General features: G+C 47.5%; 2 protein-coding genes across 9 annotated transcripts; one reads left to right on the forward strand and one right to left on the reverse strand.

Moving 5' to 3' along the window:
• Positions 1-2370: 2370 nt before the first annotated feature.
• ZNF772 (zinc finger protein 772) lies at positions 2371-19049 on the reverse strand. Of its 8 annotated transcripts, none has more exons than XM_086354885.1 (4): positions 18901-18958; positions 10386-10512; positions 9756-9878; positions 2371-9120 (listed from the first exon to the last, which is right to left on the reverse strand). In XM_086354885.1, exons 2-4 carry the CDS (start codon positions 10417-10419, stop codon positions 7973-7975), a joined length of 1305 nt encoding a protein of 434 aa, XP_086211011.1. In that variant the 5' UTR covers positions 10420-10512; positions 18901-18958; the 3' UTR covers positions 2371-7972. The 8 variants fall into 8 exon arrangements, with proteins under 8 accessions (XP_086211011.1, XP_086211007.1, XP_086211006.1 ...); XM_086354881.1 differs by having other exon boundaries at positions 18781-18914; XM_086354880.1 differs by lacking the exon at positions 18901-18958 and adding an exon at positions 13711-13997.
• A 78-nt stretch (positions 19050-19127) lies between these two features.
• LOC147354816 (uncharacterized) lies at positions 19128-26533 on the forward strand. The gene is made up of 5 exons (XM_086354879.1): positions 19128-19429; positions 21160-21198; positions 22952-23078; positions 23544-23642; positions 24933-26533. The coding sequence occupies exons 1-5, from the start codon at positions 19340-19342 to the stop codon at positions 26042-26044; spliced, it is 1467 nt and encodes a 488-aa protein (XP_086211005.1). The 5' UTR covers positions 19128-19339; the 3' UTR covers positions 26045-26533.
• Positions 26534-27393: the final 860 nt, after the last annotated feature.

Raw genomic sequence — 27393 nt, forward strand, 5'->3', positions numbered from 1 at the left:
AATATGTTCACCAACCAGAAGCCCCATCCAGTCTTGTCCATCCAGTGTTTGGATCAGAATTTGATTACACAGACACAACTGATTATATCATGGTCACATGCCGGAACAAAACATCTAGACCCTCTTCTCTCCCCACAGGTCTGTCTGGCTCAGTTTCAAACTTTTAATCATACACTTGGTCTTTCTGGTAACCAGTCCTCATCCTCAAACTTTTTAGGGGCTTATCAAGAGTCACTCCATCAGCACCAGAAAGACTCCTATCACACCAGGAATTTCATGATTTCTCAAGCTCTGTGACAGGAACCTGGGACAAAGACCAGATATAATCATTATACCATACCTTCTAGTTAATACGGATTAAATTAATATATGTTCAATTGTTAAACCAATGTTGTGTGTGTGCGTGCTAAGTCGCTTCAGTCATGTCTGACTCTTTGCAACCCTTGGACTGTAGCCTGCCAGGCTCCTCTGTCCATGGGATTCTCCAGGCAAGAATACTGGAGGGGGTTGCCATGCCCTCCTCCAGGGGATCTTCACGACCTAGGGATTGAGCCCACGTTTCCTACATTGCAGGCAGATTCTTAACAGCTGAGTCACCAGGCAAGCCCCTAAACCAACCTTATATTCATGATCAATCTGACTAGGCTGTAATCATTATCAGGAGTGTAAAACTGGCTTAACAATTCAAAATATGCCATATATAAATACACACATTTAATTCTCTAAAATTTTGTTAAGGATTTTTTTTTTTTTTTTTGCATCTATACTCACACCCTGATATATTTCATTACCTGGTTTTGCTCTTAGGGAACTAAGATCCCACATGCCACATGGCACAGTCAAAATATAAAACAATCACACATTATCCATTATGTCTCAAAGATATCTAGTGCTATACCTTCTTTCCTTGCTTATATTTATAAACACGTGATTTCTTTTTTTTTCTTTTTCCTGATGTAATTGGAGGTTTTATCAATTCTACTAATTTATTCAAAGTATCTGCTTTAGGACGATTCATAGATTTTCTTGAAAAAAAAAATAAAGTACATGAAATTGATTCTTAATATACCGGAAAAAATACCAGTAACCTATCAGAGAGAGCAAATAAATGATACGAGCCCCATGGCCATCTCAGGTTTCCATGAAAGGAAGTTCCCAGGCTCTAATACAAAAGTGCTGAGACCAGGGAGACCCCCAAAATCATCCTGATATGAGAAAGAACTTACAACCTGGGCCTGCTAAGGTGTCTGGAGTTCAACAGAGCACAGGACAAAAGACAGACCTACAGAGGATCATCTTCAAGTGTTCAGCTCAGTACAAATCTGTATATATAGGTAGGGAAGGACCAGAGGTTGAGTAAAGAAACACCCAAAAGGATTCAATGAAACAATTTCCAAGGATAATGTAGAGAACAGAATAGCACCTGTTCCAATCAGTTTAAATCAGAAGCCTTAGGAGGCATACGGTAGAAAATACAGAATGACTTGTGTCTCAGCAGAGGGTGAGAAAATAGCCTTAAAATGATTGCTGCAATAATTCCACCTAAAAATGTTTGGAATCAAGATCCCCAAAGATCATACTCTTTCTAAGGAACTTAAGCATGTAAAATATCGAGAATATCTCTGGGACTTCTCTGGCGGTCCAGTGGTTGAGACTTCGCCTTCCAATGAAGGGGGTGCAGGTTTGAACCCTGGTCAGGGAGCTAAGATCCCACATGCCTCATGGTCAAAGAAAAAAAAACAAAACATACAACAGAAACAGTATTGTAACAAATTAATAAAGACTTTTAAAAAACAGTCCACATTAAAAAAAAACCTTAAAAATATATAAAGAATATCTACTGAAAAGCAGGTATTTTCAGTACCCAAAAAGGCAAAGGGCTTCCCTTGTGGCTCAACTAGTAAAGAATCTGTCTTCAATGCGGGAGACCTGGGTTTGATCCCTGGGTTGGGAAGATCCCTGGAGAAGGGAATGGCTACCCACTCCAGTATTCTGGCCTGGAGAATTCCATGGATTGTATAGTCCATGGGGTCGCAAAAAGTCAGGCGTGACTGAGCGACCTTCACTCACTCAAAAAGGCAAAATGAGTATTGAATCAAAACTACACAATGTTAAGTGTGTGACAAGGTGGATTTTAGGGCAAAGAATATCACTATAGATAAAGAGGACCCCAGGCCTTGGTTGTGGCATGGGGGATCTATTCCCTGACCAGGGACTGAACCCAGGCCCCATGCATTGGGAGTACAGAGTCTAACGCTCCAGCGGCACAATCGGCTAGCGCACGGTACTTCCCCAGAGTCCTAACCACTGGACCACCAGGGAAGTCCCAGGAAGGCCTTTTATTAACGCTAAAGAGGTCTGCTCATTAAGTGGACATAACAGTAGGAAGCATTTATTCACCTAATAAAAAGGCACAAAGCAAACAGAAAAATAAAAATAGAATAAAAATAAATAGCACAAAGGAAAACATGATAGAACTAAACAGAAAAATAGGAAAATCCACTTTTAGAGTCAGAGACGTCAACAACCCCATTCAAATAATTGACAGAGCAGTGCCCATCCCATGAGTAAGGACACAGAAAACTTAGACATTATTAATTACATTAACTTGAGATGACATTTGTAGAAACTCTCCACCAAACAAGAAAACAATATACATTCATTTCAAGTTAACGTGAAACACAGGATAACCCATATTCTGGGCCATAAATCAAATACCTATAAATGAAAATAATTCAAGTCATAATGTGTATACTTTGACTATAATGAATTAAATTAGAAATCAATTACCAAAAAGAAAAGCCCAAATAACATACTTCTAAAAGAACCATGTGTCAGAAGAAATTTAAAATGAAACTGGAAAAGGTTTAAAATAATTTAAATGAAAATAAAACATATTAAGTTTTGTGGGAGGTAATTAAAGTAGTTGTTACAGGGTGGTTCTTAGTATTCAGCAACTATACTAGCAAAAAACCCAAAGGTTTCAAATGAAGGAACTCAGCTTCTATGCTAAAATGTAGCAGAAGAGAAATGAAAGATGATAAAAGCAAAAGGTAACAGTAAAGTCAAAATGAGGGAAAACAAAACAGAAAAATCAGTGAAGTCAAGTGCTCTAAGAAGATCAATAAAGCTGATAAATTGCTGGTAAAGAAAAAAAATACAGACATTATCAGTATAAGAATAAGAGATGAGGCACCACTACAGATTCTACAGGTACTAAAATAAGAGAATAGCTTGAAAATTTTGACTACTTAAAAAACTCCACGAGAGATACAAACTACCAAAGCTCACTGTATGTATAGGTGTGTGTGTGTGTGGCGGGGGGAGGGGGTAAATTCTATAAACCTAGGTCCACTATGGTTTCCCAAGTGGCGTTAGTGGTAAGCAATCTGCCTGCCAATTCAGGAGACGCAAGAGAGGCAAGATCCCCTGGAGAAGAAAATGGCAACCCACTCCAGTACTCTTGCCTGGAAAATCCCATGGCGGAGGGCCTGGTAGGCTACAGTCCATGGGGTCGCAAAGAGTCGGACAAGACTGAGCCACTTCACTACACTACTAAGAGAGGCAAGTTCAGTCCCTGGGTTGGGAAGATCCTCTGGAGCAGGAAATGGCAACCCACTCCAGTATTCGTGCCTGGAAAATCCTGTGGACAGAGCAACCTGATGGTCTCCAGAGGGAGAGTTGGACACGATTGAGCGACTAAGCATAGCACAGGTTCACTATGGAATTTTACAGTTAGAAACTTTTCCACAAAATAGACTCCCGGCCTACATACTTCACTGGTGAATTCTATCAAACAAGAAAGAAACACTGTCAATTCTTCACAAACTTGTCCAGAAAATTAAAGAGCAGGGGATACTTAACCAACTTATTCTGTAAACCCAACATTATGCTGATAGCAACCAAACCCAAGCATTAAAAATATCAGAGCCAAAAAAAAAAAAAGAGAGAGAGAGAGAGACTAACAGCTCTCGTGAGCATAGATACAAAAATCTTCAACAAGAAAAGAAAACCAGTGTATAAAATTGAACCATGCATAAAGAGTAGTGCATCATGATCAAATGGGATTTACCTCAGAAATGCAAGGTTGGTTAAACTTTTTAAATCAGTCAATATAATTCCTCATTAAAAGGCTTTGCTAAGTTGCTTCAGTCGTGTCCAACTCTGTGCGACCCCATGGACTGCAGCCTACCAGGCTTCTCCGTCTGTGGGATTCTCCAGGCCAGAACACTGGAGTGGGTTGCCGTTTCCTCCTCCAATGCATGAAAGTGAAAAGTGAAAGTGAATTCGCTCAGTCGTGTCTGACTCTTTGCGACCCCATGGACTGCAGCCCACCAGGCTCCTCCGTCCATGGGATTTTCCAGGCAACAGTACTGGAGTGGGGTGCCATTGCCTTCTCCCTTAAAAGGCTATACACAAAGGTAAAAAAAGAAAAACCATGACTGTGGTCACCAGTATCCAAGAAATGCTCCCCCAAATACCTCCCACGTTGCATCTTACTGTTGTAAAGTGAGTCCCCTTGCACCATGTACCAGCATTAGTCTGTATTATCCATAGAGTAAGTCAGAAGCGGTGGCACATCACCTCCAGGTTAAGGTCATAACAGAAACTATAGCTTTGTCCTTGTGAGTTCTCTCCTGGGTCACTTGCTTTGGAACTACTTCTCTAAAGTGGAATACTGTAAGTAAAAGTATGGATGAAAAAGAATGAACTGATACACAGAACACTGATAAATCACAAAATAATTATGCAGAGTTTAAAAAGCTAGAACCATAAAAATACATTTTAAGTTATTCTATACTCATGAGCTCTTTATTGCCAAATTCAGACTTAAATTGAAGAAGGTAGGGAAAACCACTAGACCATTCAGGTATGATCTAAATCAAATCCCTTATGATTATACAGTGGAAGTGAGAAATAGATTTAAGGGGCTAGATCTGATAAGAGTGCTTGATGAACTATGGAGCGAGGTTCGTGACATTGTACAGGAGAAAGGGATCAAGACCATCCCCGAACAAAAGAAATGCAAAAAAGCAAAAAATGGCTGTCTGGGAAGGCCTTACAAATAGCTGTGAAAAGAAGAGAAGCGAAAAACAAAGGAGAAAAGGAAAGATATAAGCATCTGTATGCAGAGTTCCAAAGAATAGCAAGAAGAGATAAGAAAGCCTTCCTCAGGCAATGCAAAGAAACAGAGGAAAACAACAGAATGGGAAAGACTAGAGATCTCTTCAAGAAAATTAGAGATACCAAGGGAGCATTTCATGCAAAGATGGGCTCGATAAAGGACAGAAATGGTAGGGACCTAACAGAAGCAGAAGATATTAAGAAGAGGTGGCAAGAATACACAGAAGAACTGTACAAAAAAGATCTTCATGACCAAGATAATCACGATGGTGTGATCACTCACCTAGAGCCAGACATGCTGGAATGGGAAGTCAAGTGGGCCTTAGAAAGCATCACTACGAACAAAGCTAGTGGAGGTGATGGAATTCCAGTTGAGCTACTTCAAATCCCGAAAGATGATGCTGTGAAAGTGCTGCACTCAATATGCCAGCAAATTTGGAAAACTCAGCAGTGGCCACAGGACTGCAAAAGGTCAGTTTTCATTCCAATCCCAAAGAAAGGCAATGCCAAAGAATGCTCAAACTACCGCACAATTGCACTCATCTCACACGCTAGTAAAGTAATGCTCAAAATTCTCCAAGCCAGGCTTCAGCAATACATGAACCATGAGCTTCCAGTTGTTCAAGCTAGTTTTAGAAAAGGCAGAGGAACCAGAGACCAAATTGCCAACATCCGCTGGATCATAGAAAAAGCAAGAGAGTTCCAGAAAAACATCTATTTCTGCTTTATTGACTATGCCAAAGTCTTTGACTGTGTGGATCACAATAAACTGTGGAAAATTCTGAAAGAGGTGGGAATACCAGACCACCTGACCTGCCTCTTGAGAAACCTATATGCAGGTCAAGAAGTAACAGTTAGAACTGGACATGGAACAACAGACTGGTTCCAAATAGGAAAAGGAATACATCAAGGCTGGATATTGTCACCCTGCTTATTTAACTTATATGCAGAGTACATCATGAGAAAGGCTGGGCTGGAAGAAGCACACGCAGGAATCAGGATTGCTGGGAGAAATATCAATAACCTCAGATATGCAGATGTCACCACCCTTATGGCAGAAAGTGAAGAGGAACTAAAAAGCCCCTTGATGAAAGTGAAAGTGGAGAGTGAAAAAGTTGACTTAAAGCTCAACATTCAGAAAATGAAGATCATGGCATCTGGTCCCATCACTTCATGGCAAATAGGTGGGGAAACAGTGGAAACAGTGTCAGACTTTATTTTTTGGGGCTCCAAAATCACTGCAGATGGTGACTGCAGCCATGAAATTAAAAGACGGTTACTTCTTGGAAGAAAAGTTATGACCAACCTAGATAGCATATTCAAAAGCAGAGACATTACTTTGCCAACAAAGGTCCGTCTAGTCAAGGCTGTGGTTTTTCTAGTAATCATGTATGGATGTGAGAGTTGGCCTGTGTAGAAAGCTGAGCACCAAAGAATTGATGCTTTTGAACTGTGGTGTTGGAGAAGACTCTTGAGAGTCCCTTGGACTGCAAGGAGATCCAACCAGTCCATTCTGAAGATCGGCCCTGGGTGTTCTTCGGAAGGAATGATGCTAAGGCTGAAACTCCAGTACTTTGGCCACCTCATGCGAAGAGTTGACTCATTGGAAAAGACTCTGATGCTGGGAGGGATTGGGGGCAGGAGAAGGGGACGACAGAGGATGAGATGGCTGGATGGCATCACTGATTCGATGGACTTGAGTCTGAGTGAACTCTGAGAGTTGGTGATGGACAGGGAGGCCTGGCGTGCTGCAATGCATGGGGTCGCAGAGTCGGACATGACTGAGCAGCTGAACTGAACTGAACTTGTCCTTGTAGGTGACAGTGACATCTGCCTACCAAATATTACCCTCCTAAATAATGTCAGGGATGCAGGCAGGTCCCAGGGAATCAAATTCTGAAACATTCCCTAGGAACAAGGGACCCAATTCATGCTGTTCCCACATACATCAGAGGTTGACAACCTGCTCAAGAAGACCTTTGTCACACAAATCATCTCAACATACAGGACACACAATTAGGCCTGCAAAGCCTGGTACTCCTTCCCAGGAGGTCTTGAGCAGTGATGTAAATTAGGCTGAAACTAGAATAAGAGCTGTTCTTTCTTTATCCTTCTGCAAATATCACTGAGACTCAACAGTCGGCGCTCTCACACAAGCTGTTCATTCTTTCAGGCTGGCAAGCCCAATTCTGTTCTCAACTCAACCCACAGAGTGAATAAAATTCCCAGGAGAAAAGATAGCTTAGAAACTAAGGCATGTGTTGCAAAACCAGAACAATATGAGGCAGACAATTTCCAGGTCAGGTGACTTGGGGGCTGGTCAAACTCATCACGAGGGTCACAAGAGACCAACACAGTCTGAAACATGGACATCTCTGCAGGCAACCAGCAGAACTAAGTTGCATTCTTCTGACCGAAAATGGGTCACACCCATGCTTCCACCAGTAGGGAGCAGGAAGGAGTGAGGATCATCAATAGGGTCAGGCTACCGATGGTGCCCTCTAGGGAAGACAGGAAGAGTAGATTTTGCCCACCAAAGCATCTGGGGTGACATACGCACAATGTGGGGCCCTGCTGTTGCACAGATGTATGGCTTCTTTCAGACACTGGCAGTGACACGCTTTTGGCAAGCATGCAGAGACCTTCCACAGTGGCCAAGGCATGTTATGAAGTACAATACTGCCCCAGAACGCTTCCCACAGAGCTGGTACACAGAAGAATCTCCTCAGGGTGGGAGTTCAAACACGAGGCTCATCGTCTAGCTTATAGCTATTCACGAAGGCTCCTCTCGGAGCCTCTCTCTGGTGTCACTCACTATGTTGAATAAGACAGAGTATTGCCTGCTCTCCTAAGGCCTTTCTCCAGCGTGAACCTTCCAATGTCTGATGAGGGAAGCCCTTTGCCTGAAGGCTTTCCCACACTCACTGCATTTATACGGCCTTTCTCCAGTGTGGATTCTAAGGTGCTGCATAAGCACATGTTTGTGGCTAAAGGCTTTTCCACACTCACTGCACACATACGGCTTCTCACCATTGTGAACTCTCTGGTGGGCAATAAGATCGGAGCTTTGGCTGAAAAACTTCCCACATGCAATGCACTCATAAGGCCGTGCCCCGGTATGAACACTCCAGTGCTTAATGAGTCTGTATTTGTGGCCAAAGTATTTCCCACATTCGCTGCACTCATAAGGTCTTTCTCCGGTGTGGATACTCTCGTGCTGAACAAGCGTGGATTTGTGACTGTAGGCTTTCCCACATTCGCTGCACTTGTAAGGCCGTGCTCCAGTGTGGACTCTCTGGTGTACAATGAGATTAGAGCTATGATTAAAAACTTTCCGACATATGCCACACTCATAAGGCATCTCTCCAGTGTGGATCCTCTGGTGCTGTGCAAGTATGGGTTTGCGGCTAAAGGTTTTCCCACATTCGCTGCACTTGTAAGGCCTCTCTCCAGTGTGGACTCTCTGGTGCTGAACAAGTGAGTCTTTGCGGCTGAAGGCCTTCCCACATTCGCTGCACTCATAATGCTTCTGTCCACTGTGAAAGACCTCTGCACAGTGGGTGTCACTCTGTGGCTTCCACTTGCTAAGAGGGTAATGCTGCTGAAACATGCTTGAGCTGGTTGGGAAGTCCTCACAACCCTCCCCGGTGGTAAAAGGTGTCTCCGACGACTGGACAGGGCAGCTGCTCACAAGAAGGGCCCTGTGCACGTCCCTCCTGTGGGGTTTCTCTCCACTGTACGGATTGTGGAGGGGGAAGTTTGCACTGAACCACAGCTGTTTCCCACATGCTACACACAAGTATGGTTTCTGCCCAGGACGTGTTTCCTGGTGCTCAGCCATGTGCAGAACATCTCTCAAGATCGGGCCACATGTCTCACAGGGGTGAGCCTTCTGGGAAGATGGAATCATCTTGGGAATCATGCCCTTAGACACTCTTTTTACAGAAACGCTCTGCTCAAAACGGATCTCATCGTCCTCCATTCCATGCCAACAACCTGAAAGCAGACAAATGCTGGTAAAGTACACAGTGACACTGGTGGGAAGGGGCAGTTATTACAAATGTGCGTTTATCAAAACTAAGACTGAGGTCTGCCATCAGGACAAAAGGTCAGGGTGCAAGTTGAGTAAAGGGCTGCTCCACAGTCTTTGGCATCTAAAGGTCACAGGTTGGAAGTGGCTTTGATGGGGAGAGGACACAGATCTGATGAACAGCCCAGAAAGAGCCAGGGTCCCCAATGAAATTATCCACAAATGCATTGTAGGAAGGCCTTGGCGGCTGGGGAGACATGCAGAAGAGTGTGTTTACTAAACAGCTACAAATGAATAGAATAGCTGGTACTTAAGAATTATCTGAAGGATGTGCACCTCTCATGACACACAGAGCATATAAGCCAGTGTTGGAGAGTAGTACAGAGGAAGCAGTGGAGAGGAACAGCTGAGATGTGGGCAGAGGTGAGGAACTGCCAAAGGCCAAAGGTCACAGCATAAAAGGTAAGTGGGTAAACAGGGCAGTAAAGACAGGAATGAAGTGTGGGCAGTGGCCTTGGCACTTAAACCACTGTGGGCACTGAGAGGCTGGAGAGTGACCAGAACCCAGCCTGACATCCCACTTTCCCCAGCTCCCACTCACCAGGGCTACCTGCACTCTGAGCCTCTCTGGTCAGGGCTGGAATTGTGTTGGCCCAGTCAGAGACCCAGGGCTCCCTGCCCAGCTCCTGTGGGGAAACCCCATGGGACATGGAAGATGCATATCCTAAGGAAAAGACAGGACAGGTAAATGGCCAGGTGTGGGTGACCCACCCTTCAGAAAAGAAACCTAAATATGAAAATATCTCTGAAGTATTGTCTTGCAGGAATAGCCTAGTGGTCCCAAAAAGTAGTGATTGTACTGGGTCCTTGGGATTCCCGATACAGGTAGGCTATGAGAAATGTCAGCTAGAGGAAGGGGACACAATCTGGGGCACAGGAGTGCCATGAATCTGGACAGAGGCACCCAGTCAGGGAGAGGACAAACCGGACATGATCCACTGGGTGACAACTGGACACTTCACGCCTGCATTCCTCCATGCAAGCCTTCAGGGCAGCAGGTAGTGGGAGCACTCAGAAACCAGGAGTGCTAGAGCCCACAGTTCACACCTGGCACCCATGGCACATACTCCAGGGAACCAGGGCAGTGGTGGTACTGCCTATGGTTCTGATTCAGGAAACAGGGAAGGGGGAGAGCCTAGTCCAGGCACTGCAGGGGACAAGAGGGCCTTACCCAGTGAGGCCATCAGTGCAAAGTTCTCCAGCATCACTTCGCGGTACAGGAGCCTCTGAGCCTCATCAAGGAGCCCCCACTCCTCCTGGGAGAAGGACACGAACACGTCCTCAAAGGTCACATTCCCCTGCCACAATGGGGAGAGCAGTCTGTGAGCAGTCTCCTTCCCAAGGATCCCATCTGCCGCCACAGAACTCCCCTGACCATTCCTTCCCACCCAGCTCCTCAGCTCAGATCAAACACCAGCACCAGGTGCCATATATGTCTGCTCTCTCCTCAGGGTCCCGTTGGTCACTGTGTCCACCCACAGCAACAACAGGCAGGTGGGGCAGAAAGGCCTGTCTAAACTCTGGGGCTGGTATGGCGTACGAGACCCCCACCCACCTCCTTCCAGCCAGTTCTTTGAAAGTTGCTAAAATCATGATTACCAGACAACCAAAGTTAGGCTCATCTTTATTCCTTAAGCCCCTCAAATCAGGGCCCAAGTGCCATCAATTCACACTCCTTTTCCACATGCACATTGCTCTTCTAGATCACTCTACTTTGCCAACAAAGGTCCGTATAGTCAAGGCTATGGTTTTTCCTGTGGTCATGTATGGATGTGAGAGTTGGACTGTGAAGAAGGCTGAGCACCGAAGAATTGATGCTTTTGAACTGTGGTGTTGGAGAAGACTCTTGAGAGTCCCTTGGACTGCAAGGAGATCCAACCCGTCCATTCTGAAGGAGATCAGCCCTGGGATTTCTTTGGAAGGAATGATGCTAAAGCTGAAACTCCAGTACTTTGGCCACCTCAGGCGAAGAGCTGACTCATTGGAAAGAACTCTGATGCTGGGAGGGATTGGGAGCAGGAGGAGAAGGGGACAACAGAGGATGGGATGGCTGGATGGCATCGCTGACTCGATGGACGTGAGTCTCAGTGAACTCCGGGAGTTGGCGATGGACAGGGAGGCCTGGCGTGCTGCGATTCATGGGGTCGCAAAGAGTCGGGCACGACTGAGCGACTGATCTGATCTGATCTGATCACAACTCTGGCCGCTTACCCAGTTATTGGCTTCCACCATCATCTTCCTAGCTCATTAACTGGCCCCCAGAGAGCAGAGCCTGCTGGGTAATGTAGTTCACATGCCGCCAAACCTTGAGGAAATCAACAGGTTAGGTGCGGAGCTGGCGTACAGCCATTTGCAGGCACCTGTTACTGAGTAACCATTACCAGGAAACCATTCCCGGGAGACTGCAGGAGGGTGTTGCAGCCTGGAGCAGAGACCAGCACCTTGCCTCATGACTCCAGGGTGCGGCAAACTGCACTCTCTTGACTGTCCTAGTAAGTATGCCAAACGGACATTCTTCGGGTGGGACGTGCTCTCTGCTGCGCTTCACTGCCTGCCCCTGAGTCCGTCCCCATGGAAACAAAACAAGATATTCCTAATCAACAGCAGAACCATAACTTTACTCCCTCTTTACGGTGCGCTGATCAAACTCCCCAGTATAGCTATTCCCTAATGATCTCATGTGACTTCTGCCAATAAAAGTGCGGGCTGAAAGGAGCCATTTTGTCTTCCTGTCATGGAGCGCAGGAGGGTCCCCCGACTCCCCGCTTGCCAAATTATATGTGTCTGTTTTTTCCTCACATGCTCACTGTATCAGGTCTTTCTCACCCTCTGTGCCAGACGCGGCAGGACGGTACTGTCGTGGTGCTGGAGTTTCCCCCTTGTAAACCTGTGTACATGCCATCTTCTACTTTTTGGATGTCTCTCTCCTGAACCCCTCCATATAACTTCAGCCCCGTGTCCAGCAGCTCATTGGATATCTCAAGGGTTCTCTGGCACATCTCAGACTCTCCACGTGGTCACAAATAAACTACTGATACCCATATGCAGAGTTCCTTCTACCACTAACTTGCCCATGTCAGCTGATGGCGCTTCTACCCTTCTGACTGATACGGCCTAACACCTTGGGGCTGTCTCTTTCTTACACAGAAAATCTGACCCAATCACTTCTCCCGACCCCTCTGGCCCAACCATTTATTCTAACTCACCTGGAATACAGAAGCAGCCTTCTCCCGTCCTTCTCCTCACCTCTATCCTAATTCCCTCAACCCTCACCACATAGCCTGTTCTCCACATGGAATTCAGAATCGTCTTTGTTGCTGTTTAGTCACTAAGCTGTGCCCAACTCTTTGCGACCGCATGGATGGTAGCCCGCCAGGCTCCTCTGTCCATGGGATTTCCCAGGCAAGAACACTGGAGTGGATTGCCATTTCCTTCTCCAAGGGATCTTCCCAACCCAGGGATCAAACATGGCGTCTACAGGGAAGCTGTGAAAACCCAGATCAGATCACCTCGCTCCTCTGCTCCACATCTGCCATGGCTACACCACCCTTAGAACAGAGGCCTGGCTTCTCAGTTGGCCATTTCAGGCCTGACTCCTGCTACCAGACTTGGTGATGATCTGTAGTTTTTTTTTTTAATTCCGAATTCAATCTCACCATCAGGTATGCTGGTTCCTGTGCCTGGAACAAACTGCCACGCCTTATTTCAATGGTCACCAGGAGTCAGTGTCCTGCATTATAACCCCTGGACTGGACTGAGAACTCTGAGGTTGGTGTTTCTCAGGAGTCCTCAGACTCAAGAGCTGCGAGAGTACAAGGTAACGCGTTCTATGAAACCACAATCCTGGGGCCCTGATGGGTGAAGGTGAAGGTGGAATTGATGAGAGACTGGACATCCTTGTCTCACTGTATAAATCCCACAATTACTTCTGAGATTGGGGAACCTGTAGATACAGGGAAACTGAGAGAGAAGCAACCACGATCTAGCCCTAAGAGAGCCTCGGGCCTCTCTCCTGCTGCTGCTCGGCCATAAGGACCTGGAGCTGAGTCTATCCTGTGTGCCCCAGTCCACTAGGCCATCTAACAACTGCGTGGCCTTGGACTATCTCTCAACATTTCTATGCTCCGCTGTCCTCTCTCTCACGTCAAGTTTCTTCACACCTGGACAGTCTACATAAACCATCAGATATGGTCTCTGTTTAGAACCTTCCGTGCTCCCATCACCTTCAGAACGAAGGCACAGCGGCTCAGACCCTCTGATCTTTTCAGACACCAAAGACTCAGACTCGAGGTTTCCCAAATGCTCTGCACATTCCGGCCCCAACTTCTGTAACGTCCTGTCATCCCATCACGCGGGCTGTAAGAAAAGTCCGCCCAAGAGCGCCCCTACGGTCGGGACACAGGGCCCAGAGCTGCGGGGCTCTGAGGCTTCCCTCATTCGAGGCTTCAGGATTCAGAGACGGAGGTCGAGGGAGGACCCGGGGGCGCAGCACCCACCTGCGCCGGGTCCGTCAGCACCGCGGCCGCCATCGGCACCTGCGGACTGGGGAAGGCGAGTGGCTGCAGAGCGACAGGTGCTAGGTCCTGGGCTCCGGCGGCCGGGTCACCCGATCAGTGCCACTACCAATCCTCAGGTCCGCCTCTGTTTAGGGCAACAACGCCTCTCACGTTTTCCCCATCGCGTCACCCAGTGTGTGACGTAGCCTTCTGGATACGGATCTGGTGGACTAATCCGAAAGCAAACAATACGTCCGCCCAAAACGGGAACAGGAAGTCCCACCCAGGCATCGTCCCTATGAACGGAAATTCCCCTTCCGTGGGGCCTCATTGGCCCAGAGCTGCCGAGGCTCCTGGGTAATGTAGTTACCACAGCACCAACGATGAAGTGGGGGCATTGGCGCCACCTGCAGGTCACAAGTGGAGCTACCTACCTAACGCCGCCTAGAAAAGGTTTCAAGTTTGAGGATTAGGCTGAGTTTTGGATCATGGAAAAAGCAAGAGTTCCAGAAAAACATCTATTTCTGCTTTATTGACTATGCCAAAGCCTTTGACTGTGTGGATCACAATAAACTGTGGAAAATTCTGAAAGAGATGGGAATACCAGACCACCTGACCTTCTTGAGAAACCTATATGCAGGTCAGGAAGCAACAGTTAGAACTGGACGTGGAACAACAGACTGGTTCCAAATAAGGAGTACGTCAAGGCTGTATATTGTCACCCTGCTTGTTTAACTTATATGCAGAGTACATCATGTGAAACGCTGGGCTGGAAGAAGCACACGCTGGAATCAAGATTGCCGGGAGAAATATCAATAACCTCAGATATGCAGATGACATCACCCTTATGGCAGAAAGTGAAGAGGAACTAAAAAGCCTCTTGATGAGAGTGAAAGGGCAGAGTGAAAAAGTTGGCTTAAAGCTCAACATTCAGACAACGAAGATCATGGCATCTGGTCCCATCACTTCATGGGAAATAGATGGGGAAACAGTGTCAGCCTTTATTTTTTGGGACTCCAAAATCACTGCAGATGGTGATTGCAGCCATTAAGTTAAAAGACGCTTACTCCTTGGAAGGAAAGTTATGACCAACCTAGATAGCATATTCAAAAGCAGAGACATTACTTTGCCAACAAAGGTCCGTCTAGTCAAGGCTATGGTTTTTCCAGTGGTCATGTATGGATGTGAGAGTTGGACTGTGAAGAAAGCTGAGAGCCAAAAAACTGATGCTTTGAACTGTCGTGCTGGAGAAGACTCTTGAGAGTCCCTTGGACTGCAAAGAGATCCAACCAGGACATTCTGAAGGAGATCAACCCTGGGATTTCTTTGGAAGGACTTATGCTAAAGCTGAAACTCCAGTACTTTGGCCACCTCATGTGAAGAGTTGACTCATTGGAAAAGACTGATGCTGGGAGGGATTGAGGGCAGGAAGATAAGGGGACGACAGAGGATGAGATGGCTGGATGGCATCACTGACTAGATGGACATGAGTTTGAGTGAACTTCGGGAGTTGGTGATGGACAGGGAGGCCTCAGTTCAGTCACTCAGTCGTGTCCGACTCTTCATAACCCCATGAATCACAGCACGCCAGGCCTCCCTGTCCATCACCAACTCCTGGGCCCAAACTCATGTTCATTGAGTTGGTGATGCCATCCAACCATCTCATCCTCTATCGTCCCCTTCTCCTCCTGCCTTCAATCTTTCTCAGCATCAGGGTCTTTTCAAATGAGTCAGCTCTTTGCATCAGGTGGCGAAAGTACTGGAGTTTCAGCTTCAGCATCAGTCCTTCCGTTGTCAACTCATCTATTTGCCATGAAGTGATGGGACCAGATGCCATGATCTTAATTTTTTGAATGTTGAGTTTCAAGCCAGCGTTTTCACTTTCTTCTTTCACTTTCATCAAGAGGCTCTTTAGTTCCTCTTTGCTTTCTGCTCTAGAGTGGTGGTCATTTACGTATCTGAGGTTATTGATATTTCTGTCAACCTTGATTCTAGCTTGTGCTTCATCCAGCCTGGCATTTCGCATCTTGTACTCTTTATATAAATTAAATAAACGGGGGTGGGGCGGGAAACAATATACAGCCTTGATGTACTCCTTTCCCAATTTGGAACCAGTCTGATGTTCCTTGTCTGGTTCTATTGGTTCTTCACCTTCATACAGGTTTCTCAGGAGGCAGGTAAGATGGTCTGGTATTCCCATCTTTTAAGAATTTTCCACAGTCTGTTGTGATCCACACGATCAAAGGCTTTAGCATAGTCAGTGAAGCAGAAGTGCATGTTTTTCTGGAATTCTCTTGCTTTTTCTATGATCCAACGGATGTTGGCAATTTGATCTCTCATTCCTCTGCCTTTACTAAATCCAACTTGAACATCTGGGAGTTCTCACTTCACATACTGTTGAAGTCTAGCTTGGAGAATTTTGAGCATTACTTTGCTAGCATGTGAAATAAGTGCAATTTTGTGGTAGTCTGAACATTCTTTGGCATTGCCCTTCTTTGGGATTGGATTAAAAACTGACCTCTTTAAGTCCTGTGGCCACTGCTGAGTTTTCCAAATTTGCTGGCATATTGAGTGTAGCACTTTCACAGCATCATCTTTTAAGATTTGAAATAGTTCAACTTTGAAAAGACCCTGATGCTGGGAAAGATTGAGGGCAGGAGGAGAAGGGGACGACAGAGGATGAGATGGTTGGATGGCATCACCGACTCAAAGGATGAGAGTTTGAATAAACTCTGGGATTTGGTGATGGACAGGGGGGCCTGGCGTGCTGCAGTCCATGGGGCCGCAAAGAGTTGGACATGACTGAGTGACTGAACTGAACTGAACTGAACTGGAATTCCTTCATCTCCACTAGCTTTGTTCGTAGTGATGCTTCCTAAGGCCTACTTGACTTTGCATTCCAGGATGTCTGGCTCTAGGTGATTGATCACACCATCATGGTTATCTGGGTCATTAAGACCTTTTTTTTTTTTTTTTTGTATAGTCCTGTGTATTCTTGCCACCTCTCCTTAATGTCTTCCACTTCTGTTAGGTCCATACTGTTTATGTCCTTCGTTGTGCCCTTCTTTGCATGAAAATGTTGCCTTGGTATCTCTAATTTTCTTGAAGAGTTCTCTAGTCTTCCCATTCTATTGTTTTCCTCTATTTCTTTGCATTATTCACTTACGAAGTCTTTCTTATCTCTCCTTGCTATTCTTTGGAACTCTGCATTGAAATGGGTATATTTTCCCTTTTCTCCTTTGCCTTTAGCTTCTTTTCTCAGCTGTATGTAAGTCCTCCTCAGGCAATCATTTCGCCTTTTTTCATTTATTTTTCTTGGGGATGGTTTTGATCACTGCCTCCTGTACAATGTTACAAACCCCCGTCCATAGTTCTTCAGGCACTCTATCAGATCTAATTCCTTGAATATATTTGTCACTTCCACTGTATAATGGTAAGGGATTTGACTTAGGTCATACCTGAATGACCTAGTGGTTTTCCATACTTTCTTCAATTTAAGTCTCAATTTGGCAATAAGGAATTCTTGATCTGAGCCACAGTCAGATTCCAGTCTTGTCTTTGCTGACTGTATAGAGCTTCTCCATCTATGGCTGCAAAGAATATAATCAATCTGATTTTGGTATTGACCATCTGGTAATGTCCATGTGTAGAGTCATCTCTTGTGTTGTTGGAAGAGGGTGTTTGCTATGACCAATGTGTTCTCTTGGGAAAGCTGTTAGCCTTTACCCTGTTTCATTTTGTACTCCAAGGCCAAATTTGCCTGTTACTCCAGGTACCTCTTGACTTCCTATTTTTGCATTCCAGTCCCCTATGATGAAAAGGACATTTTTTTTTTTTTTTTTTTGGTGTTAGTTCTAGAAGGAAATGGCAACCCACTCCAGTGTTCTTGCCTGGAGAATCCCAGGGATGGGGGAGCCTGGTGGCTGCCATCTATGGGGGCATATAGAGTCGGACACGACTGAAGTGACTTAGCAGAAGCAGCTAGGTGTTGTAGGCCTTCATAGAACCATTCAACTTCAGCTTCTTTGGCATTAGTGGTTGGGGCACAGACTTGGATTCTGTGATACTGAATGGTTTGCCTTGAAAATGAACCAAGATCATTCTTTCATTTTTGAGATTGCACCCAAGTGCTGCATTTCAAACTCTTTTGTTGACTATAAGGGCTACTCCATTTCTTTTAAGGGCTTCTTTCCCACAGCAGTAGATATAATGGTCATCTGAATTAAATTTGTCCATTCCAGTCCATTTTAGTTCACTGATGCCTAAAAAGGAGAAGACTGGAAGTATAAAAGGGGAAAGCCAAGAGGGCTTGACTGGAAGGATGAGGAGGACTCCTTTGGGAGTGTGAAACTAATAAAAAAAATCTCTCTGAGCCTGAACCAGGCTGCAACTTGTCCTACACCTTTCGGTCCATTGCTCCAAATTTTGTTGTGATGAGACAAGAATTGAAGAAGAGAAATAAACCAACCTGACAGTTGTTGCAAAATTTTGGTTTCAGATCAGTCGTTCTTGAGATCAAGTCATGATCAAATGATGTTTCTATAAACCTACATCAAATGAATGTTATTCTCTGTTATGACAAGAAAGGGCAAGAGCCCAGGGCACAACTTTCACCCTCCAAGGTCTAGGTCCTGGCTGGTGAGCAGAGAGTTCCTGCTTGGGCCCATAATCCTGTCAGGGAACATTCATCCTGCGCCCAACCTGGGTCCTCCTGCCAGTGCCCAGGCTGGGCAAAAGAGGCAGGTTTTAGCAGGCAGTCCACTCAAGGTCAGGTCCCCAGACTCAGCACAGCTATCATCATTGAGGGAGCCAGGTGCCCAGGACGCAGCTAGGCCTCAGGCTCCTCAGATGCCCCAACGGGAGTGGAGTGTACCTGCGACCCAGGTCCTGCGGACTGCAACCCATGCACACTGCTGCTGACACCAGGTCACGAAGGCAGGGATGGCAGAGAGGTTCCCCGTTGCCTCAAGACCTAGGTACCACTCAAGACCAGTGGCCCACGGTGGCAAGGGCTCTGGAGCTCCGCAGGACACGGCCCCTGCCTCCCCCTAAGAGTGCCCCTCAGCTCACCTGCAGCCACAAGGCCATGAGTCCTGGAGCGTCCCCGGGAGAAAGCCACCCTCTGCCACACTCTCCACCAGAGGACCAGCACCTGGCCGGTTGGCCCAGCAGGACCTCTAACCGCCTTACCTAGGTCTGGAACTAACGGTCCCCACAGCTGTCTCGCGGTAACGGTTATGAGGTAAGGGCTATGCGGTAACTGGCCCGAGCAAACGGCTGCGCCCAGCCCCGCCCTATTACCGGTCCACTTCCTGCAGGTTTGGCAGCAAGTGAACTACATTACCCAGCAGGCGCTGCTTCCTGCGGGGATGGTGCTCAGCCGACAGCGCAGATATTTCCCCATTGGAATCCGCGGGGCGGGACTTCCGCCTTCTAGTCGGGGCGGTCGTTTTCGGGGGTCTCTTGGGTCTGTGTGCTGGATGAGAGGCTCCGGGAAGCTGGTGTTGGACTGGGGTGACGGGAGCGGGAAGGCGCGAGAGGAGGCTAACGTTCTCTTCTCAGCACTAATGCGGGTCTGACGTTCAGCAGCGGCGCCCGGGAATCACCTGATTCCGATTCCGGGACAGGGATGCGTGGGGCCCGACCTGGTCCACAGCTCCTGGCCCTGCTCCGCCCACAGAGTCCGATGGCAGCGGCCGCTCTGAAAGTCCCGCCTGAGGTAAATGTTCGTCCTCCGGTCTCTCACCGCCGTCGCCCCACTAGATGATAAAGGTCCCCTTGATCGTCCCCTGCTCAGGCCCCTGGGTCCAGGTCAGTAAGGAGATCGTGGGTGAGAGGCCGTATTTCTGTCAGCCAGTATGATGGGGCTTCGGAAAGGGTTACAGGCCTCGGGACCGGCACGATCAAAGCCTTGAACTGAACTGAGAGTCTCAAACTTGAGATTTGTCTGGAGTCTGCACGCAACCGCATGAGAGGATGAGTCACATGGGACAAGGCAGCCGCAGCAGCTGGGCCTTCACTGTGCGGCCGCCAGTGGCCAGGGAGGCTTGTGAAGAGGAGAGGCTCAATCTGTGTGTCAAAATTGTCCAAAGTCTTCGCAGGGAAAAAGAGACAGGGGTAGGGGTGATGAGAGTGTGAGCGGAGACTGGAAGACCTGTGACGAAGTAAATACCATGGAGCGCTGGTGGGCTCTGGACTGTAGTCGCTGGTGGCCAGACAGGGGAGAAATGATCAGGTCTCTCACAGGCTTTAAAAGCGGGACAGACAGGATTTCCTGCTGCACCGGCTGTGGCTGTGAAAATGTAGGGAAGGAAGGACGAACCTGTTTTTTGGTTTGCAGGGAGCAGGTTTCAGGGAAAAGATTGGGAGTTGGATTTTGGACGTGGTAACCCTGAGGTTTCCCAGAGTGGAGGTGTCGCATGGGCAACTTGCTCACCTGAGGGGTTCCGGAGTTCCAGGGAGGGATCTGGGCTGGAGATATCCAAGGGATGGTGGGGGGTGGCCTGGTCCGTGGCATGGACTGGGGCTTGTATTTAGAAGCAAGAGTGTTAAAGTTTTTATTTCAGATGAGCCTGGAGGGTGGGCCACCTCCAGAGGTGTGAATTCCTGTGCTCCAAAGTGTTTCTGGCTGGTGTGGAGGAATGGTTAGTGGACCCAGGTCTGGGCTGGAGACTGAGATGGTCAGCGGTGTAGATTTGCCACTCCAGGCTCAGCAGGCCCTCTTTTCCCCTCGTGGAGAAAAAGAACACTCAGGTAGGCTAATAGGGCGTCTCCTTTGATGCCTAAGTTCCCCCAGCTTTTAGGACAGAAGGCATGAGTCGCTGCTCCAGTGGCAGGGCCTCTAGCAGGCTTCCCTCCAGGAGGGTGTATACCAGGCAGCCAGTTGCCAATTGGACTAGTAGCTACTCAGTTTTCTCAAGCCTAATCCCCCAGTTTCTTATCTTGTGAGTTTATGAACTACTCATTTAACACTAACTGGTGAAAATACATCTATACATATGTACATATGTATGTATATACATACACACATAGGCAGTTAAGACAATGCAGCTTTAACAAGCTAACATATAATAATTAGTTGAAATATCAATATCCTGCTAAGCGTTTGATTAAATCAAACATCTTCAATATTGTATTTTCTTAGTTAAAAGGCATGTTTAAAAAGTACATTTTTAATACCAACCGGGAAATGCTGACAGAAGCATCACTTATGAGGACAGTGAGAGTCGATAGTTAGAACTTGATAGAAATGAGCAAACAATAGCCCTCTTGGGTGGACACCATTATTATCCACATTTGACAGATCACAACACTTCAGAGGGAGGTTGAGTATTTGTCCAAGATTACACAGCTGTTAAGAGGCATGCATCACCGAGGACTGAGGTACCTTGGTTGAGCCGTTGGGGCCCAATATTATTGCCTGCTTCTCATGGCCTGGCTTTTCCATAGGTTGCTGTGGCTGCGGAGTGGCTTCCAGACCATGAAGAGGTAAGTGATAGGTGTCCTAGATCCTTACCCTTTTCACCTCCCACTTGCCTGGGCTCCAGGATCGTAGCAGCCTGGGACTCGTTTTACCTGCTATGCTCCTCACCCTGCCATCTAAGATCCCTGGAAGGTGGTCATCCAAGATCAGGTCCCTGAGTGCAGACCAGGAATCATATGGTTTGGTTCCCATTTCTGGCAGCCAGTGGCATGAAGCCTAGAAGAGAGGTCATTCACAGTGATTGTTGGAACATATTAGAGATGACGTTGAGCTGGGAATGCCTAGCAAACTTAGGTCCCCCTCATTTGTGGTGGAAACAGCAAGAAGCAGAAGTTAGACCTGGAATGGTGGTCTGCAGAGGTGTGCCTCAATTCAGAGGGTGGTGGGAGCCACAGGAGGTTTAGAGCAGAAAAAGGAACTAATCTGAGCCAGGCTTAATAAGCAGTCAGTCGAGTGTAGGGAGCCCAGGGAGGAGGCTACTACAATAGCCCAGGTGAGTGTGGTGGTAGATGGGCCAGAGTAGTGGCAGTGGAGGTGGGCAACGTGTTGGGAGTGTGTGTTTGTTCTTCCGTGTAGGTCTGAGCAGGCTATCCGATGTGGAAGGTTGGGAGAGAAAAGAGGAAGAGTCGGGTGATTCTGAGATGTTTGGCCTCAGTAGCTAGGAGGAGGGAAGTGCCACCACGTCCAAGTCGGTGGCAAGAGTTAGATTCTGGCTGTTGAACCCAGAAATCCTCGAGCAGATTCCTCCCCTGGGCACCTGGACACACAGCCTGGAGTTCAGGTGAAGGGTTCAGATTGGATTCACCCACAGTGTGGATGGTGCGTGGGCCAGGATGGAGCTGTGATCAGATTTGGCAGGGGGCACCTTCACGTCCTGTGGCAGTGCATTAGGTAACAAGGGAGAGGAGTGTGGGGCTGAGGACTGGGCCTCTTGCTGGATGGGGTGCTGGGTTTCATAGAAACACATGAGGGGAGTGTAATGGTCATGGTGGGGAGGCGTTGGAGGGGTGAGGAGGATCTGGCTGGAGGCTGGATTTCCATGGGGAGTGGACCTGAGATGTAGGTGGAGACCAGGCAGGGAGATGAGAGCAAAGCTGGTGCTACTGCTGATTCATCCAGCTGTGGGTTCCCCAGGCTCTTGTTCTTATGGCTGTGAGGACCTGGAGGTCAGCACAAAGGCACACGGGGTCCCCTGGGACTGTTGGTGGGCATGATGTGCGACAAGTGGACCTGGGCTTTGAACAAGTGTCAGAGGTGCTGAGACTGGTCAGGGGACTGCTTTGTAACACAGAGTGGAAGAGGGCTGAGTGTACCTGGGATCTACTCCAGGTTTCAAGATGCTGAGGATGAAGCCAGGGTAAGGGCCAAGTAGGGTCAGGGCCATGAGGGACGTGCGGTGTGAAGAACAATATGCATGTTGGGAGAGAGTGCCAGCTGATGGCCCCAGGCCCTTGTACTGGGGTGAAAGGAGAAGGGGACTCAATTTTGGTTGTTCTTGGGAACCCCAGTCTGAAGGATCCTGGGTGAATTGTCTTGCAGAAGGGTGAGGCTCTGTAGGTCAGCACCAGAGCTCAGGCGACACCTGTCCCCCACCTGTTGTTGCTGAGAGCAGAACATGGTGATTGCTGGGGTGGCCAGGAGGGCAGGCATCAGCAGCACCAGGGCCTGGTATTTCCACTGAGGTGGGGAGCGCGGGAGGAGGGTTAGAGTCCCAGGAAAGAAGGCTGCATGTAAACGGAACCATCCCCATCATGGCAGGGCCAAGTGACCTTTGAGGACGTGGCTGTCTACTTCTCCTGGGAGGAGTGGGGGCTCCTTGATGAGGCCCAGAGGCTCCTGTACTGTGGGGTGATGCTGGAGACCTTCTCACTGATGGCGTCTCTCGGTAAGGTCCTTGCCCCCTACAGCTCCTCCCCTCTCCAAGGGCAGGTCCATCCCTCCCAAAGCTGGTCTGTGGGTACTGCATCCTTTCTTGTGTCCTAGAGTAGGTATAACAGCCAAGCCCCGGTGCACCACCCACTTCTGTCCCCAAGCTGCTCCATGGTTGTGCAGGAATGGGTTTGGGGATCCCAAGTGTTGCGATCAGATGGGTCCTATGCTACTGGCCTCTCCCTGGCCTGGTGATGCCAAAGAGATCCACGGCAGTCCAACACCCAACTTGGGCCCTCCTCTTGTGGCTGATGTGGGATCTGCCTGTGTCAGGAACTGAGGCGCTGACCTGGCCACTGCTTGACCGGGATGTTTCTGCAGCATCTTTTTCCCACCTTCTTGTTGGTTACACTCAGCCTTAGTTCTTGTGGGCTGCTGAGGAGTGGGTCACTTTGGCCCTCCTGCCTTGTTCCTTCTGTAGGACTCACACCGTCCAGGACCCATGCCATGACTCAGCTGGAGCAGCACGGGGAGCCCTGCGTGCCTACCGGGGGAGTCTCAACCACAGCCACACCAGCAGGTACTTGGAGGGAGGTGGCGGAGGGTGGGGGTGAACCCAGGGATGAGTTCGTACCAGGGGTCTCCCCAGGAGGCCCTGATGTTTTGGTGTCAGACAAGGGGCCAAGGCTGATTTCCATCTTTTTCCCCTCAGCTGACCACTTCTCAGCTGCCAGGGCTGTCACCTACCCTCTCTTCCACTCTGCAGTGCTCGATGACAGTGGCCTCATTTTCTACTGTTTTATGACATGGCCAGTCAGCTGTGGCCATGAGAGGAAACACAGGAGAGCCTAAGGAAAAAAAAACAAAGTTGATTGTGCTCACAGGTCTGAAGAGGTAGTCCCTACCTGCCGAGGGGGGAAGCGGGAGTCACACTGGAGAGAGTGGGCTCCAACAAGCAGGGGGAAGCAGAGGGTGAGGACCTGTCAGCAGGTGCCTTTGTTGGTGGGGAGTGTTGGGGATTTTCTCCCCGGGACTTGGAAGCGATGAACCTGAAAGAAGGACACTCGGACAGTCTCTTGCAAGGACTGACAAGTTTATTTCTGCAGTCAAGCCTTTTTATAGAAGTAGGAACAAAGAGCTTAGAGTATACAGCCAGCAGAGCGCGTACAGGGTTAACACCTAATCAGTAAAAATATTTCAAGGACAGCGTGCTATAAGTGACGCATGAGCTTATCCCATAACCCGTTTTCTCAAGCAACATCCTTAATGTTTATTATTAAATCTTGGCGCCGGGCATAACCAAAGGCAGGAGATGTTTTTCTGCCCGGGCACATCAAGCCGGGGTATTTCTGGCCCTTCGCCATTTTCCCAAGGACTTCCTCCAACCGGCTATTTTGTACCGGGCTTCCCAACAGGGAGAGTACTAGAAAAGGCACGATGGGATATTATGGGTGCATTTGAACATAACTAGGTCACACTCAGGGGAGGACAAGAAGGGCTGCTTGTGTGGGGGACCAGCCTCCTTACACCAGTGCACCTGGGCAGGGAGCTCCAGCCCGTGTGTTGGGATGCTGACACAGCTGGAAATAGGGCGCGTCACAGGTCACAGTAGAGCTGATGCTGTGGTATCTCAACATCCTTAGCAATGCTCACTGTAATGGGTGACACTTGCCGCCTAAGCTGTGGCGATGCTAAAGGTCACTGGAAGATTTGGGTTTTGCCGCTGAAGGCAAGTTGCGACAAAGGCGACACCTGAGAAGGGCCCCAGGAACCCCTTACTGCCCGTGTCAGACGTGTGCGAGGGTGCTGCCCTGTCCTGCCAAAGTCCACACACTCCACAGACACTTCATCGGCGTTTCTGCACCTGCAGGTTGTTGGTGCGGAGCAGAGGCTGACGAGGCCCCTTCCGAGCAGAGTGGTTGTGTAGAAGCCGACAGAGCAAACCTTCACCAGCACCAGGACCCGAACTCTGGAGAGAAACCTTCAACCAGAGAAGAGCATGAGGGGAACGGGAAGGTCTCCGCAGGAAGCTCTGGTCTTCCCAAGCCTCAGGCGGCTCCTAGTGGAGGGGAGCCATGTAGGAGCACCAAAAGTGGGGAGGGCGTTCCCCCTGGGAAAAGGCATTACAGGTGTAGTGAGTGTGGGAAAGCCTTTGGTCAGAAATACTTACTTGTTCAGCACCAGAGACTACACACGGGAGAAAAGCCTTATGAATGCAGTGAATGTGGGAAATTATTCAGCCATAAATCCAACCTTTTTATACACCAAATAGTTCACACTGGTGAAAGGCCTTACGGGTGTAGTGAATGTGGAAAATCCTTTAGCCGCAATGCTGACCTCATTCAACACCGGAGAGTCCACACTGGAGAAAAGCCTTTTAAATGCAGTGAATGTGGAAAAGCCTTCAGGCACAATTCCACACTTGTTCAGCATCACAGAATCCACACTGGAGTAAGGCCTTATGAGTGCAGCGAATGTGGGAAGTTCTTTAGCTTTAACTCAAGCCTCATGAAGCATCAGAGAGTTCACACTGGAGAAAGACCTTATAAGTGCAGCGAATGTGGGAAATTCTATAGCCACAAGTCAAGCCTTATTAATCACTGGAGAGTTCACACTGGAGAAAGGCCTTATGAATGCAGCGAATGTGGGAAATTTTTTAGCCAAAGCTCCAGCCTTGTGCAACACCGAAAAGTTCACACTGGAGAAAAGCCTTTTAAGTGCAATGAATGTGGAAGATTCTTTAGTGAGAATTCTAGCCTTGTTAAACACCAGAGAGTTCACACTGGAGCAAGACCTTATGGGTGCAGGGAATGTGGGAAATTTTTCCGCCACAGCTCCAGCCTTGTTAAGCATCGGAGGATTCACACTGGAGAAATGCCTTATGAGTGCAGCAGTTGTGGGAAATCATTTAGCCAGCGTTTCAACCTTATACAGCACCAGAAAGTTCACAGTGGAGAAAAGTCTTGCAAGGTTCAACTGTGACTGACCCTTGCTTTTCTACCTGAGTATTAGATTTTCTTAAATAAATGTTTCTTCATTTGCTGTATATCCTTCAGATCATTTCCAGAGGCTTTAAATGATGTTTTTATAATTTTCACCCATTTCCCTGGGAAGCAGGCCTGCAAAGCTCCTCACACTGTCATGCTGGAAGCTGATGCAAATATTTAACTTTTTAGGAATTTGCCACCTTGTATTCTAAATAGTTATGCCATTTCACATTTCCTGGAGTGTGTTTTCCAGTTTCTTCGTATCTTTGCTGAGTTTCGTATGTAAAATATTGGCCATATATTTTTAGCCGTTCTAGGGAATGTCTAGTAGTATTTCATTGTGATTTAAATTTGCACTTCCCTGATGACTTGGTGTTCAGTATTTCTCCCTGTGTATTTGCCATCATATGTTTTCTTTAGTGAATTATCTGATCAAAGTTTTTTGCCTACTATTAAAAGAACTGTCTTGCAATTTCTTAATATATTCTGGATGCAAATGACTCATTTGATATATACTTAATCAATCTTTCCTCTAAGTCTGTGGCTTTGGTTTCCTTAACAGTATCTTCCCTAGAGTAGAATTTCTTAACTTTCATGAAATACAACTTATCCATTTGTCTTTTATTGGTTGTACTTTTCGTATTGTGCTCTTTTTCTCTTATGGTACTTTATCATTGCCTGTAAAAAAAAAACCTTACCTGGGTATGCTATTGGAACCCTAAGAGCCCTTTTAAATATCTAAATCTTGTGAAATCTTTGTTAATTTAAACACAGACAAAGAAGTTCAGTGTATGTAGAAATGTTTACGTATGAACATACCCCCTATCTATTCAGTGACAGCCTAGAATGCAGACGTATTCCAGCAGCTGTGAACATCTTTAATGTCCAGTTATTGGCTTATGAATACAGTATTTCAGTAAAAAGAATCAGAACTCCTTAGATAAGAGGCCACTTCCAGGTTAGAGCTGGAAAAGTTTAACATAAGCCAAGGAAATATCCTTGCCTTAGAAAGTAAAGAAGTACTTGGGACTCCCCTTGTGGTCCAGTGTGTAAGGTATAGTTCGGGCCGAGGCAGAAAAAGGAAAGACGACCTCAACAGCAGTAGGTTACCTTTATTCAGGCAAGGAGGGATAACAATCAGCCTAACGACCAGGATGAACGCTGACAGGGATCAGGGAGGCTCCATATTTATAGGGAGGTTTGTGGAAGCGATAAGGGAAACGTTAATCAGGCGGGATGTTTTGGGTATGCTTTAGTTGAGATGGCATTTGTAGTTGGGCAGGGGGTGATAAGTTCTGGGCAGGTGTAGCGGGTGGAAGGTTTCTGGACAGGGGGTGATAAGTC

Source organism: Bos grunniens, chromosome 18 (assembly GCF_055505025.1).
Source record: "Bos grunniens cultivar Pamir isolate PY7600 chromosome 18, Bosgru_T2T1.0, whole genome shotgun sequence".
NCBI lineage: Eukaryota > Metazoa > Chordata > Mammalia > Artiodactyla > Bovidae > Bos > Bos grunniens.

Excerpts from the sequence above, each read along its gene's own strand:
- ZNF772 (XM_086354880.1), bottom strand. The coding sequence starts at position 13,743 with ATGGCGGCCGCGGTGCTGACGGACCCGGCGCAG. Across the intron at positions 10,513-13,710 it reads TGCTGACGGACCCGGCGCAG|GGGAATGTGACCTTTGAGGA; the intron begins GTGGGTGCTGCG and ends CCATTGTGGCAG. Across the intron at positions 9,121-9,755 it reads TCAGAGTGCAGGTAGCCCTG|GTTGTTGGCATGGAATGGAG; the intron begins GTGAGTGGGAGC and ends GTCTGCTTTCAG.
- LOC147354816 (XM_086354879.1), top strand. The coding sequence starts at position 19,340 with ATGCGTGGGGCCCGACCTGGTCCACAGCTCCTGGCCCTGCTCCGCCCA. Across the intron at positions 19,430-21,159 it reads CTCTGAAAGTCCCGCCTGAG|GTTGCTGTGGCTGCGGAGTG; the intron begins GTAAATGTTCGT and ends GCTTTTCCATAG. Across the intron at positions 21,199-22,951 it reads GGCTTCCAGACCATGAAGAG|GGCCAAGTGACCTTTGAGGA; the intron begins GTAAGTGATAGG and ends CCATCATGGCAG.